Genomic DNA, 14,549 nt, shown 5'->3' on the forward strand with positions numbered 1-14,549 from the left:
ACAAATCAGGCATCAAGAATTATAACATACAAAAACCAGTCAGAGAACACTTCAACCTCCCTGGTCACTCAATTACAGACTTAAAAGTTGCAATTCTCCAACAAACAAAAAACTTCAAAAAAAAAAAGACTCCAAACAGAAACTGCAGAATTGTAACATTTTTCCATGTTCTCTTTGTATATATATCTTCCTACTATATTTTCCACTGAATGCATTCAATGAAGTGGGTTTTAGCCCACAAAAGCTTATGCCCAAATAAATTTATTAGTCTTTAAGCTGCCACAAGTACTCCTCATTCTTTTTGCTGATACAGACTAACACGGCTACCACTCTGAAATATTTTAAAGCTATCTAAATCCTTTGGCAACTTTATATATTTCAGTCTCTTACCATGAGCTCTCAAAGATGACTGTGGTATCTGAACATTTCTAAAGTGAGGACTTCAAGACTGTTGAAGGGTTTTGGATATCCCTTTTCTCTTAAAACTAGTGGGAATTTGGCCTCCAAATCCCTTAGGTTGTTTTGAAAATCTCAACCTAGCATCTGATTCCAAAATCCTCCTCTCTCTAGAATATGAATTGATAACAGGGAGCTAAAAGGTATGAAAATCTCAATCACGGTCTTGAATTTTTAATAATGGTCTCTTCAATCTAGCAGAGAAAAGCTTTAACGTGATTCTATGGCTGGAAGTTGAAGTTAGAGAAATTCAGACTGGAAAGAAGGTGTATTTTTGTCAGTGAGAGTAATTAACTATTGATACAACTTATCAAGGGTTGCGGTAGATTCTTCATTGCTGATAATTTTTAAATAAGTATTGGATGTTTCTCTAAAAGATTATTCAATCCAAAACTATTTTTGGTAGATTTCAGGTCATTTTTAAGGTTTTGTTTGTTTTGTTTTTGTTTTGTTTTTTACTTTTTCAAATGAAATACCATTTCAAAACAAAAAAATGTTGAAACGTTTCATTTCAAAGTAGCCGAAATAAACAATTTAAACTTTTTCATAATTTTTTTCTCAGATGAAAGAATTCACCAAATTTGACCTGAATTCACAAATAATGTCAATGCTCTGAAAATGAATTTTTCATTGAATTTACTATTCTCTAAAAGTTTTTTGCCTGGCTTTGCTGCTCCCTAATTGCTATTAATTTTCATGGAACTCAGGCTCTGTCTCCACTGGAGCTGGAAGTGTAATTCCCAGCTGGAGGAGACACACTCACATGAGTTCTGATGGAGACCCTAGGTACGACCCAGTGGGGTTACCCCTCCCTCTGCTCCTGCCGCTGCAGCTACATCAATATTCATACTGTGCTAATGCGGCTATGTCTCCTTGAGCTAGTAATCTGACCTTCCTTCTCCAGGATAGATATATCCTAAAGCTCTTACCTTGCTTAAGTGCTTTTGAAAAGCCCTTTATGTGCTGATCTGCATCTTTAGGTGCCTAAATATTTTTTAAATCTGTGCCTAATTCCTTTAGGCCCATTTGAAAGTCTCCACCATGGACTGTAAATACTTTGTGGTTTGTCCATACAGTGCACACTAGAATGAGGGAACAATGACAAAAATGATGATGGTCTCAACAAAAAGGGGCTTTGTAATTCCTAGACTGAACTAATTAGTCAGGGACGAATTGCTGGGAACATCACCAAAACTTGTGTCTTTCTGCGCTAATCAATTCTTACCTTTTCAGTATGATGAGACCAAACTATCTGAACATGATGATTCCTCCAAAAATGGGAAAAATCCTTACCCCATCTATGCGGCAATAGAAGCAAACCAATTGGGTAAAGCAGGTGAAAACAGCCCAGGTAAAAAAAAATATGTTTTTTTGTTTGTTTTTGCATAAACCTGTCAACTCTCTCTCTCTCTCTCTCTTTTTTTTTTTCAGTTGATTTTTTTTATCAATGACTTTACCAAAATGACAGGTTTCAGAGTAGCAGCCGTGTTAGTCTGTATCCGCAAAAAAACCAGGAGTACTTGTGGCACCTTAAAGACTAACAAATTTATTTTAGCATGAGCTTTCGTGAGCTAAAGCTCACTTCTTCGGATGCATAGAATGGAACACACAGACAGGAGATATTTATACATACAGAGAACATGAAAAGGTGGAAGTTCTTTTCATGTTCTCTGTATGTATAAATATCTCCTGTCTGTGTGTTCCATTCTATGCATCCGAAGAAGTGAGCTTTAGCTCACGAAAGCTCATGCTAAAATAAATTTGTTAGTCTTTAAGGTGCCACAAGTACTCCTGGTTTTTTTACCAAAATGGTTATTGATGTTCATTTTCAAAAAAAAAAACCCAGGTTTGTCAATAAATGAAAAAATTCCCATAATTGTTTCAGTAGTGACCTTGAAAACGTTTTCAATACAAATGTCTATCATATAAATTTGTGATAGATTGCTCAATAAATTTTAAAAAGGATCAGTTTTGAAAATGAATAGAACTTGAAAACTTCAGAAAATATTGTGAAATTGTTTGCCTTTTTGATTAGCTCTACAGTTAAATTTATTACTTTTAGATTTGACTCATTTTTTCTTTATACCTTTGGTCCGAGTTAGAGATGGGGGGTTGGAGGGTGGGTGGAGAGGGGCTATGGTTGCCACAAGAGGAATTCTGGGATATCCAAGGACAGCACATGATGACTTAGGAGGGAAACACCAGATGGAGGAGGTCACTATAGAAAATGGCATGAAAATGACTGTGGGAGAAGGAACAGACTGAAAAATTAGGTGGGATTCACTGGTGGAGCAAACAAATTGAGGGGGTGGGGACTGAGAAATTATTTCTATCAGCCAAGAACGGGACAACAAGGAACTGGCTCTATCTGTATTTCACAGGGACCTGGTTTGAATTCACCCCCCATGAATCTGGCTTTACCAGCCTGGGGGCATTTGTGTGCACTGAAGACTTGGGAAAGAAAATCAAGGATGGGAATTCGCAAAAGAGGGATGAGAAAAATATCTGCTACCTGCAAGGTAAGCTTTGAAGCCACTTATTCTTAGCCGATTGATAGCTATGTATGTAACCCTTCTGCCAGGTGGCGTTGGAAGTAGCAAGGGCTGGGTTCAATATCCAGGGGTCCCTCTTAACAATATAACACAGTAACTGGCTCAAGCCCCACCCAACAATCTGGGAAAATTACAAAGCACCCCTGGGTGCTTCTAAGAGGCAAAATTTCCCCTCCTGCTGGCACCAAGCCTGTATATAGCAGAGAACTTTTAGTAAAAGGGGAAAGGAGCCCCGCATTAATTTGGGAAAACACCACCACCGTGATTCGAACACATCTAACCTTGAGCTAAACTCCCACTCCAGAGTAACTTGGGCATTGTCCTGAGCCTCTGTTTCAAACCTTGCCATGAACAACAACCACTGCCCTCTCCCTCCACCTCACCCTGCTCACAGCTGCTGCCCTTGGTCCCTGGAGACCCAGACTTCAGAGGTGTGTTCACATGAGCTCAGCTCCCAGCCGGGGAGAGAGCAGGGTGGGGAATGTGGAGCAATACCTCAGCTGCTGCTGTCGCTGCAACCGGCTCACAGTTGCTGCCCTTCACTCTGTGCCCCTGCTGTCATTCCTCATGCCACAGTTCACTGCACCCCTGCCATTGTCTGCTCTGTCGCCGATGGCCCTGCGCCCTCATCATCTGCCTCCCCACCGTGACCTCTGCGAGTCGGTCTCTTAGGGTTCCACCCGGCTCCCAGTGACTTCAGCAGCTAGTGGGGGAACCTCCCTGCTAGTGCAGACTGGGCCGTCTCTTCCCCCAAAAACTGTCCCTTAGGACCCCTAAGGCTGAGCACTTGACCTGATTACCAGTGGTTTAGCTCTAGTGATCACTTACCAAAACAAAATGCTCTCAACTGAGCCTAATCGGCTCTACATTTAAACAGGGGAGAGGGGCAGGTCAAATGTTGCGTAGGACTCTTAGACAGAGCCCACCCCTCTAGTCAGAACCACCTGTCCCCCTCCCACAGCCTCTCCCCACTGGGATCTGGCATCAGAACCCCTGCTTAGCGAGTGCAGTTCAGTTCATTTGGGCTTAACCCCCGCAATAAGGGCAGGCTAAGCACAGTTCTGCTGCCCTTTACTCAGACAATCACGACAACAGCATTTCATGACACCTGCATTCAATACTGAAGTGATTTGTAACCCAATACTAGACACAATTGGTCACTTGGGCAGGAAACCTCGGCAGATTAGTGTGTTTATGTCCTCGAACCTTTTCCCTCCAGCTTATCACTAGCTGTTAGGGGAGAGCTCATTCAGACCTTGCTGATAGATAGATAGATAGATAGATAGATAGATAGATAGATATTGCAGGTCCACCCTGTTATTCAAATGCAGCATATTATAGACCTGCTTGGAATGTTTCAACCCTGTAGCTCCCATCCCAGTCTCAGAGCTCTCTTCCCAGCTGCCTGTATCTACCCAGCTTTTCTTCCCCGGCATCTTTCTTCTATACCCTCACCCCTATTTCCACCTCACTCATGACATTCGCTCACATATAACCGCCATTGCTCACCCTTAGCCACCATCTCATCTTTTCTTCAACTCAATTAGCTCCTCCTGAAACATGGTTAGCTTTTGTATAGATAACGCATCCTATCCACAGATCTAAACACACTTTTCAAAAGTTTGATGAGCATCAACATACCCCTTTTACAGAGAGAGAGACTGTGTCATCGAGAGGGGAAATGGCTTTTCTAAGATCATAAATGTTGGGAATGGAAGGTAAAGGAATAGAAGTCAGGTCTCTTATGTCTAAGCTACTGCCTTGTCACTAGAGCTGGGATTTTCTAAGAAGCCTAGGGAAATTAGGAAGCCCAACTTGCATTGAATTCCAGTGGGATTTGGACACCTACTCCCACAGTCTCCTTTGAAAATCCCAGTGAGGAACATTCCCCTTCCTATTAGTCAATATTCAGTGTTTGCATGTCTTGGACTTTTATATTTATTTATTTGGATTGGGAATTTCCAAAGGGTTTAAAAGGGTTAGGCAATTGTGTCGGCGGGGAGGGGGGATTTTCAAAGGGACAAAGGATAGTTATTTACCCAACTCCCAGACAAATTCCATGGGCTTTGAATTTGTTATTTGTTGAAAGGAGGTAAGTGCTTTAGGAGTATAAGGATCATTTGAAGTCAATAGGTGATGTGTGCTCCTAAGTCAGCTAGGAATTTTTTAAAATCCCCTCCCTTATTCACTTTGAAAATTCCAACTTCCTTCCTTCATTCATTCATACAAATTTGTACTATACCAATCAAACACAGCCCATCCTAGGCTCTGGGTACCTTTGACAGTACTTCAAAATGCATCTCCTAATGGAAGAGAAATCCAGCAATTAATTATCCCTAGAAAACAAACAAACAGACAAACAAACAAACAAACAACAAACATTCTAACTCTAAGGGTAGTGAAGCTCTGGAACAGGTTTCCAAGGGAGTTTGTGGAGCCCCCATCACTGGAAGTTTTAAAGAAGTTGGACAAACATCTGTTAGGGATAGTCCAGATTTACTCGGTCATGCCTCGGTGAGGGAGGATAGACTAGATGACAGTTCAAGGTTCCTTCCAGCCCTACATTTCTATGATCCTGAAATAACAGTAAGCCTAGCAGGATTTAACACACCCACTGTCAAGACCACCACTGCCTCCTGAGGCTGCCCTGTCTCACCTAGCTCTCAACTCACTACTGGGCAGGAATGTTCCAAAAATTATCAAATACTCTGGGCAGGGACTGTCTTTCTGCCTTGTGTCTGTCCAGTGCCTAGCATAATGGGGTCCTGCTTCATGGCTGAGTCACCTAGGCACTGTGATACTGCACATACCAATACTCATTATTAGGATTGGTCAAAAGTTGGTATTACCATTACGCAGGAAATCTGAACATTAGTTTCTATTCCGAGTCAGGACTAAAACACGTGATTTCCATTTCAGGTCAATCAAAATGTTCCATTTCTGTAAAAAAAATCAAAATGTTGCCTTCCTATTTCTACTCTTTAAATGTTATCTGTTATAGTTTCATTTACATTGTATTATACAAGCCAATCAATTTGGAAATGAAAGGTTATTTCAAAATGAAACATTGAAATGTTCTGTTCTGATAAGGTCAACCTACTTCATTTCACATGTGTTTTTAAAATGAAATGTTGTTAAAAATCAACAAATTCCCATGGAAAGTTCAAATTTTGACAAAAGAGAATTTGCTGATGCAAAGAATATTACATTTGAAATTTTTGACCACCTCTACTCACAATAAACTTTTTCAGTTATGGATCAATGTGTGAACAAAGTTGCAAAAACACATAACCTATGAGAGACTGGCCTGCGAGTGCCTCCTTGACTTTTCTGCTAATGAGGCTCCTATCCAGGCAACTCCTTGTGTTATATTAAAGGGAAAGGCCTTGATGCTTTCTTAGCTGCACTATGGTAAATAAGATCTTTTCCTTCTTGTTTTCAGGCTTATGGGGAAGTGCCCTTGGAAGCATGGCTGCAAACAAGAAATATTTAATAGGTACTGACATTTTTGTGTGTTGAAGGCAGGGTCGGGTCATCAGTGGAATCGGGACAGGTCCCCAATGGAGGCATCACCGCACCATTCTGTAGCAATGATTCCAATGCCCGACTCTTTATCACAGTGATACTGTCACGTGTCAAACAGTCACTGTATTAGCAGTAGCCTAAAGTAGTCCATGGGTGTCTGCCAGTTGTGGATGGGTTGGATTTTCAAGGATGCCAAAGGAAACCGAGCACCCAACTCTCATTTTTGCCTTTCATAATCTCCAGCATTCCAGATAATTTCCAGATTATTATAGCTAGGGCTGAGATTTTCTTAATTGATGAGGGGATTTGGATCCTAATTTCCTTTAATGTTGATAAGAGTTGGACATCATCTAATCTCATGCTTCAGAGCTTCAGCCAATCACTGGCAGCAATCAGGAAGGAATTTCTTCCCTTATGCACAATTGTAATCAGTTTTATTATTTATTTATTTATTTATTTATTTTCCCCACCACTAAAGATGGGATACAGCTTGGATAGGTCAATGTTCTGATGCGGTACTGAGAATCCTCTTTTTAGATGCCTGGTTGGTGAGTCATGTTCAGAGTCCAATTGATCACCAGATTTGGGGTCAGGAAAGAATTTCCCCCCAGGTTACACTGGCAGGACCCATGGGGTTTTCTTAACAGTTCTCAGCAACATGGGGTGTGGGTCGCCTGCTGAGGTTATATGAGCATGTCTCTCCTAGTCATTCCCTACCATTGCCAGGACCTCTGCCTCAGGTGCGCCTCAGTCTTTCCTGTTCTCTACCTGTGGGACACAACCGCTCAGTCTCCTGAGCAGTGTCTTACTTTAACTGAAATTTCTATGTGAAATTTCATGGCCTCTTGATCTCAAACTATACGAATCCATGAAATTATGAAATTCAACTCCTTTAGGCATCTTTGATTCTCTCAGTTTAGATCAAATCCTGATTTCAGTCTTCCATCTGATTTTGCAAAGATTTAGCTTTGTAGTAAATTCTGCCAGTGAAGTCAGTGGAGTTACTTCTGAATAGAGCCACATCAAACATTTTGACTAAACAGTTTTTCACCAGAAAATCCTAATAAATTTTTTTTTGTGGGAATGTGTCAATTGTGATATAATTTTTGATGGAAAATATTCAAAATGCTTCAAAAACCAAAATAGAGTATTTTGTTCTGACTTTATCATTTTATTCAACTTTATCTTTTCATTTGGTTTTAACTTTTATTTATTTTTTTAGCTAGGTAGCTAAAATATCACATATTACCTTATATTTTGTATTATATATTTATATAATTTTCTATTACCTTATAATGCTTCACTGTTGTTGAAAGAAAACATTTTAATAGGGTCATTTTGAGAATTCTGAATTGAAATATTTCACAATTTCAGTTCTCCAAGATATTTTGATGTTTTGACTTTTCTGAACCAATTTGAGATGAAAACAAATCTCACCGGTTAGAAATTCTGTTTTCTTACCCACTCTCCTTCTGAGTTACACCAGTTCAAATCATATCAAAATCAGCTTTACATTTTGTAACCCAAACGTGATTTCCTATGGTTAGCATTCTTAGCTGTGCGAAAAGATTTATAACACGTGTTTTGTTTTCCGTTGCTAAGACTGTCTTAAGGAAAAATTCCGAAAACTAAGAGAACATCGGAATGCAGTAGGTAAAGCAGGTGGGTCATTGTATTTCTGGAATCATGGGCTGTTTTTTTAAGAACTCACCCTGAGTTTATTTTGACATGACTCAAATGACATGAAGAGAGATTGTTCTGATCTGCACGACTCTGAGAGGCTACATCTGCACTACAGTCCCCCCTACCCCAGTGTGGACGCAGCATACACTAACAGAAGGAGTTTTTCTGCCAGTTTATGATTAATAGTTCCCCCAACAACATTAGCTACGTCAACAGAAGCACTCTTCCATCTTCATAGCTGCGGCTACACTGAGGTTTTTTTTGGGGGGGTGGGAGGAGGGAGTGGAGTTGGCATAGTGATGTGTGTGGTTTTTTTCACTCCCGTGACCAACACAGGGATGCCTTATAAGCATAGATTGAGCCAGAGGGGAATCAAGCCATTTCCATTAATGATATATGTGATTTTCATGGGTCTCATTCCCCCTTTGTAATGAATGTTAACACTCATAGTCTCTGTTTGACAAATGCTTGCCCAGAATGAAATCACCCTGAAAGCTCATATGTGACCTTCTCTACATGGGAAATTTTATCCGTTACCCAGCTATAGGTATACCAGAATAACCCTCATGTGGACACTCTTGTTCTGGTGTAAGTGTGTTTTTCTCACATTAGCTTAAAGCATTTCCAGTGGAGATATACGCTAAACCAAAAAGGCAGAAATAACTCTCCACAAGAAAGTCATAGACTACAAGGCCAGAAGGGACCATTGAGACCCAGTAGTCCATCCTCCAGTATAACAAAGGCAAAAGAACTTCCCTAAAATAATTACTAGAGCAGTTCTTTTTAGAAAAAAAAATCCAATCTTGATTTAAAAATTGCCAGAGATGGAGAATGCACCCTGACCCTTGGTAAGTTTTTCCCACGGTTACTTACTCTCACTGTTAAAAAAAAATATATATATATATATATATATATGTATTCCTTATTTCCAATGTGAATTTGTCTAGCTTCTATGTCCAGCCATTGGATCTTGTTATACTGTTATAAATATCTATAAGTAACTACATGGGGAGCAAATCCCAGATGAATCCAGAAGTTCTCTTATGGCCTGTATTATACGGGAGATCAGAATAGATGATCACAATGATCCTTCTGGCCTGAGAAGCTATGAATAGTAATGAAAGAGACCTGCTCTCCTTCAGATACTACCTCACCCACCTAGTCTCTCTCATATCCTGGGGCCAATGCAGATATAACAATACTGCCAACAACAATGAAGTTTAATGAACATTAATTAATTTATTTTTTCAATCACACTAGGCACCTATTTTCAAATGTAGGCATATCAATACCTTAAAAATCCTGGCCAATGTCCAGTTCCCATTGGTGCCTTTGAAAGTCTTCACCTTAAGTTATTTGGCTGTGATTTTCAAAGAAGATCAAGAGAGTTAGGTGCCCAAATGCCACTGACCTCCAGAGGTACCTAACTCCCTTAGTATTTGTTCTATATCTCAGCCTATGGTCCAGATTTTTAACGATATTTAGGCATCAAATGGGATTTTCAAAAGCACCTAGGTGATAATCTTACATTGATATCAATGATTTTGAGGCAACTAGGTACTTCTGAAAATATCACTAGGTACCTAAATACCTCTACAAATCTGGCCCTAACTGACTACCCCAAGGCCAGACAGGGAATCAGTGGGGAGCCAGGAAAAGAGCCCAAATATTTTTTCTGATCTCTCTGTGGGTGGGAGGCTTGCAAGCAGAAGGCATTCCAAAGGTATCCCTGTGAAATCCAGCTGGTTAAATCTTTTGCAGAAGGAAGATTCTGACATTTCAAAATTTAATCAGAATGAAACCAAACAATTTCAAAATCTTTGGAAAAAATATTTTCAGGTCAATCAAAGCTTTCCCTTTTGATAAAGTGGACACAATTTGTTTTGGTTTAGACTTTTCAAAAATGTGACCTTATATTCTATATAAAATAAATATTGGGGGCTAAAATTGAAACACTCCATTCTGATACGGTACATTTTGACCTATCAAAAGACTTGGTTTCAATTATCTTTTCACCAAAAAGAAATGTCATCAAAAGCAGTATGTTCCAAATTTCAGCCAAAATTGATACGTTCCAATTTGTCAAAATCAACATGTTCTCATGGAAAGTTTAAATTTTGACTAAATGGCCATTTCTGATGCAGAATGTGCTGTTAGGAAATTTGTAACCAAGTCTACTGTTCAGGCTTCCTTCCCAGCCTTCATCACCAGCCCTAATCCCAAAATTGAATTTGTTAACTTCTACTCTGCACATAGCTTGCTGTATTCAATGGAAGACATTTCCTTAGATACACCAAGTGTCCAGAACAGGTGTCTATTGATCTAAAGGGGGCTTTGGGTGTCTCCTTAGCATGCCCCAGTCCCAAGCAGTTTTACCCTAAAGCAGAGAGCACTGGAACATGAATAGGAATAACCATTCACTAGTGAGATCCAGCAACTGCAGGACTGGCAGTGTAGTCTGAGCTGTGACTTCTTATGGGCTCCATCTACCATTGCAACCCAACTCCACATAGAGTTTCTGAAACTGGGATCCTGAAACTCTCCTAGGAGTTGGCCAGAGTGGAGTTATGGGCGAGGAAGAGAAATTTAAACTTGATGCCAGTGAGAGCTAAGGGAGTTCAAACAGGGTGCTGAACTAATCAGGTGGACAGTTGAGGATGCCTGAATTTTTGATGGCCTGGAGGGTGTGTGAGGTGGTAATCAGAGAGATGGGAATTCAACAATACTAATGGGCTGTTTGTTTGCTTCTTATAGGAGTTCTACAAGGAGTGTTAGCTTCTGTGCCATTTGTTGGTAGGTGGACTTATCCCAGTAGACAAAGATTGCCTCCTCAGAGCTTAGTCAGCATGAAACCCCAAACCAGCTAACACTTGAGCATGGGGGAAATTCCCCGTAACCTTCTCTGCTTGTACCTCTGGAGAATCCAATGACTGCAGGTTTGGCAGAATGGCTGTAGTTACTTCTCCACCTCCACTGCCTGACAGATGGAGATGAACTTTCCTTGAGACCTGTAGGTCCAGGACCAGATGGGATGATGCTTAGTAGTGGTGGGTGCATTTATCCCAGGAGGCCCAAATGACCTCCTCAGAGCTTAGTCGGCACCAAGCAGCTGAAACCCCAAACCAGTTGCCAATTTGGTTGAACAACCATTTTTCATTCAATAAATTAAAAAAAAATGTGAGAAGCCCACATCAGCTCCAGGTAGCTCACACCGTAAGCCAGGTGTCATTGGGAGGTGAGTTCTAACCACTGCCCTTCCACTCACGTGGGGCCTGACATTCTAGGACACCAGGTACAGACAGATTCAACAGCCAGGTGTCTGACCCTACACTGGCTGTTGCATCCCTGCTCTCAAGAGGCTTTGGGCACTGGGGACACGAGTCTCACCTCTCTTCACCCCCAATGGCTCACAGGACAAACAGCTGCCTGCTGGATACATTATGTTCTTTTTCCTCCAAGGTACTGATTACACTAATGTACTTCATCGGGGTGTCCTCCTCCTCCTCCAGGAGCTTCACGTTCGTGCCTCAGCTGGGAAAGACTGTGAGGAAATCTTAAGGCAGCTGAAGGAAGTCCTGAAAGGCAAGTGGACCAGCAGGACTAAATTTACCACCTCTCCCTGTGTCTAAGAATTTAGAATGAGACTTTCAAAAGGGGTCCAAAGTCTATTTCCTTTGGTGCCTTCGGTAATGCCAGCTCTCATGAATTGATGTGAATGAATTGTGGCATGCTCATTTCCATTACAACATCCATGTATTTGCCAATATTTTCACAAATCCTCAGGGCTGTTCCAACACACACAGGCTGAGGTTTTCAAAAGAGCCTGAGGGAATTAGGACCCCAAATCCTATTGCTTTTCAATGGACCTGGGCACCAAAACTGCCTTAGCCCCCATTGAACGTCCCTGCAACCCTAAACATATCTAATGAGCCTTCCATTGCTTGTCCCAAACCTCGTTTCATCCATTATTTATGCAGAGGAGAATAGCATGAATTCCTTCCTAAAGTGCTGTGAAGTGAGTGAGACCTTGGATTTGAAGAGCTGGGAAGAGAGAATGCTGGAGTTTGCTGAACTCATCTGTATTTTTGAAAAGGAACTTGGAGGCAAGTTTTATAGAAACTTTTCTCAGTTAGATGGGGCTTCTCAAAGCCATCCAGCCCATTGACTTTCCAAAGTATTGCTCCAGATGTGGGAACAAAGAACCAGATGTGCCCTAAAAGGAAGAAAATTGTTCATTTAACTATTTCCTTCCATAATTCATTATTTCAAGTGTGTGAGCTCTTTTTTCTACTATTTCCCCCCTGACATTAAGAGTGAAAACCAAAAAATTATGATAACCAGTATCTGGTTAAAGGTTAGAAAACAAAGACTAGGAATAAATAGTCACTTTTCACAATGGAGACAGGTAAATAGTGGTGTCCCCCAAGGATCTGTGCTGGGACCAGGGCTGTTGAACATATTCATAAATGATCTGGAGAAAGTGAAAAATAGTGTAATGGCAAAACTTGCAGATGATACAAAAAGTTACTCAAGATAGCTAAGTCCAAATCAGACTGGGAAGAGTTACAAAGGGACCTCAAAAAACCAAGTTACAGGGCAAGAAAATTACAGATGAAATTCAATGTTGATAAATGCAAAGTAATGCACATTGGAAAACATTATCCTAACTCTATATGATAGGATCTAAATTAACTGTTACCACTCAAGAAAGAGATCTTGAAGTCGTTGTGGATAGTTGTCTGAAAACATCCACTCAGTGTGCTCCAAGAAACAAAACAACCCCCCCAAAGTAACAAACAAAACAAACAAACAAACAAAAACAAAAATAGAGTGTTGGAAATCTTTAGGAAAGGGATAGATAATAACAGAAAATATCATAATGCCTATACATAAATCCATGGTACACCCACATCTTGAATACTGCGTGCAGCTCTGGTTACCCCGTCTCAGAAAAGATATATTAGAATTGGAAAAGGTTCAGAAAAGGGCAACATAAATGATTAGGGGTATGGAACAGCTTCCATATGAAGAGAGATTAAAAAGAGGGGGAATGTTCCGCTTGAAAAAGAGACGAATGAGGGGAGATATGACAGCTCTATAAAATCATTACTTGTGGGGGACAAAATGAATAGGGAAGTGTTATTTACCATTTTACATAGCACATGAACCAGGCATCACCCAATGAAATTAATAGGCAAGTGGGTTCAAAAAAGAATTAGAACAGTTCATGAAGGCCAGGTCCATCAATGGCTATTAGGCAAGATGATCAGGAATACAACCCAATGATCTGGGTGTCCCTAAAGCTCTGACTACTAGAAGCTGGGACTGCATGACAGGGGATAGAACAGTCAGTAAATTGCCCTGTTTTGTTCATTCCCTCTGGCCATTCATACATTCTTATGTAAAGCCCTCAGGTCCTTTGCCAATGTCTCCTAACACTGACATTCAAAAAGTTCAAGCTTTATAGCCATTAACACAAATTGTCACACCACACGTCAAAATATATAAAGTAAATATACTTAAATCAAGCTGGGAATTCCCACAGTGTTCTTGCAAGCAAGTTAAAGAAGTATGGGCTGGATGAATGGACTATAAGGTGGATAGAAAACTGGCTAGATCGTTGGGCTCAATGGGTCCATGTCTAGCTGGCAGCCGGTATCAAGCGGAGTGCCCCAAGGATCGGTCCTGGGGCCAGTTTTGTTCAATATTTTCATTAATGATCTGGAGGATGGCGTGAACTGCACTCTCAGCAAGTTTGCAGATCACATTAAACTGGGAGGAGTGGTAGATACGCTGGAGGGTAGGGATAGGATACAGAGGGACCTAGACAAATTAGAGGATTGGGCCAAAAAAAACCTGATGAAGTTCAACAAGGACAAGGGCAGAGTCCTGCACTTAGGATGGAAGAATCACATGCACTGCTACAGACTAGGGTCTTAGTGGCTAGGCAGCAGTTTTGCAGAAAATGACCTAGGGGTTACAGTGGATGATAAGCTGGATATGAGTCAAAGGTGTGCCCTTGTTGCCAAGAAGGCTAACGGCTTTTTGGACAATATAAATAGGGATATTGCCAGCAGATGGAGGGACGTGATCATTCCTCTCTATTCAACAATGGTGAGGCCTCATCTGGAGTGCAGTGTCCAGTTCTGGGCCCCCCTCTACAAGAAGGATGTGGAAAAATTAGAAGAGTCCAAAACAAAAATGATTAGGGGGCTGGAGCACATGACTTATGAGGAGAGGCTGAGGGAACTGGGATTGTTTAGTCTGCAGAAGAGAAGATTGGGGTGGGATTTGATAGCTGCTTTCAATTACCTGAAAGGGGGTTCCAAAGAG

General features: G+C 40.8%; 1 protein-coding gene across 1 annotated transcript in view; it reads left to right on the forward strand.

The window, feature by feature from the left end:
• Positions 1-14,549, forward strand: part of LOC123347828 (cytosolic phospholipase A2 gamma-like) — a 57,228-nt gene that overhangs the window by 30,718 nt on the left and 11,961 nt on the right. Inside the window, exons 6-12 of the mRNA XM_044985018.1 lie at positions 1,690-1,807; positions 2,838-2,975; positions 6,451-6,504; positions 8,136-8,195; positions 10,971-11,009; positions 11,676-11,798; positions 12,194-12,319. Of these exons, the coding sequence (XP_044840953.1) occupies positions 1,690-1,807; positions 2,838-2,975; positions 6,451-6,504; positions 8,136-8,195; positions 10,971-11,009; positions 11,676-11,798; positions 12,194-12,319 (658 nt within the window). The remainder of the gene's footprint in view (positions 1-1,689; positions 1,808-2,837; positions 2,976-6,450; positions 6,505-8,135; positions 8,196-10,970; positions 11,010-11,675; positions 11,799-12,193; positions 12,320-14,549) is intronic.

Source organism: Mauremys mutica, chromosome 13, assembly GCF_020497125.1.
Source record: "Mauremys mutica isolate MM-2020 ecotype Southern chromosome 13, ASM2049712v1, whole genome shotgun sequence".
Lineage (NCBI taxonomy): Eukaryota > Metazoa > Chordata > Testudines > Geoemydidae > Mauremys > Mauremys mutica.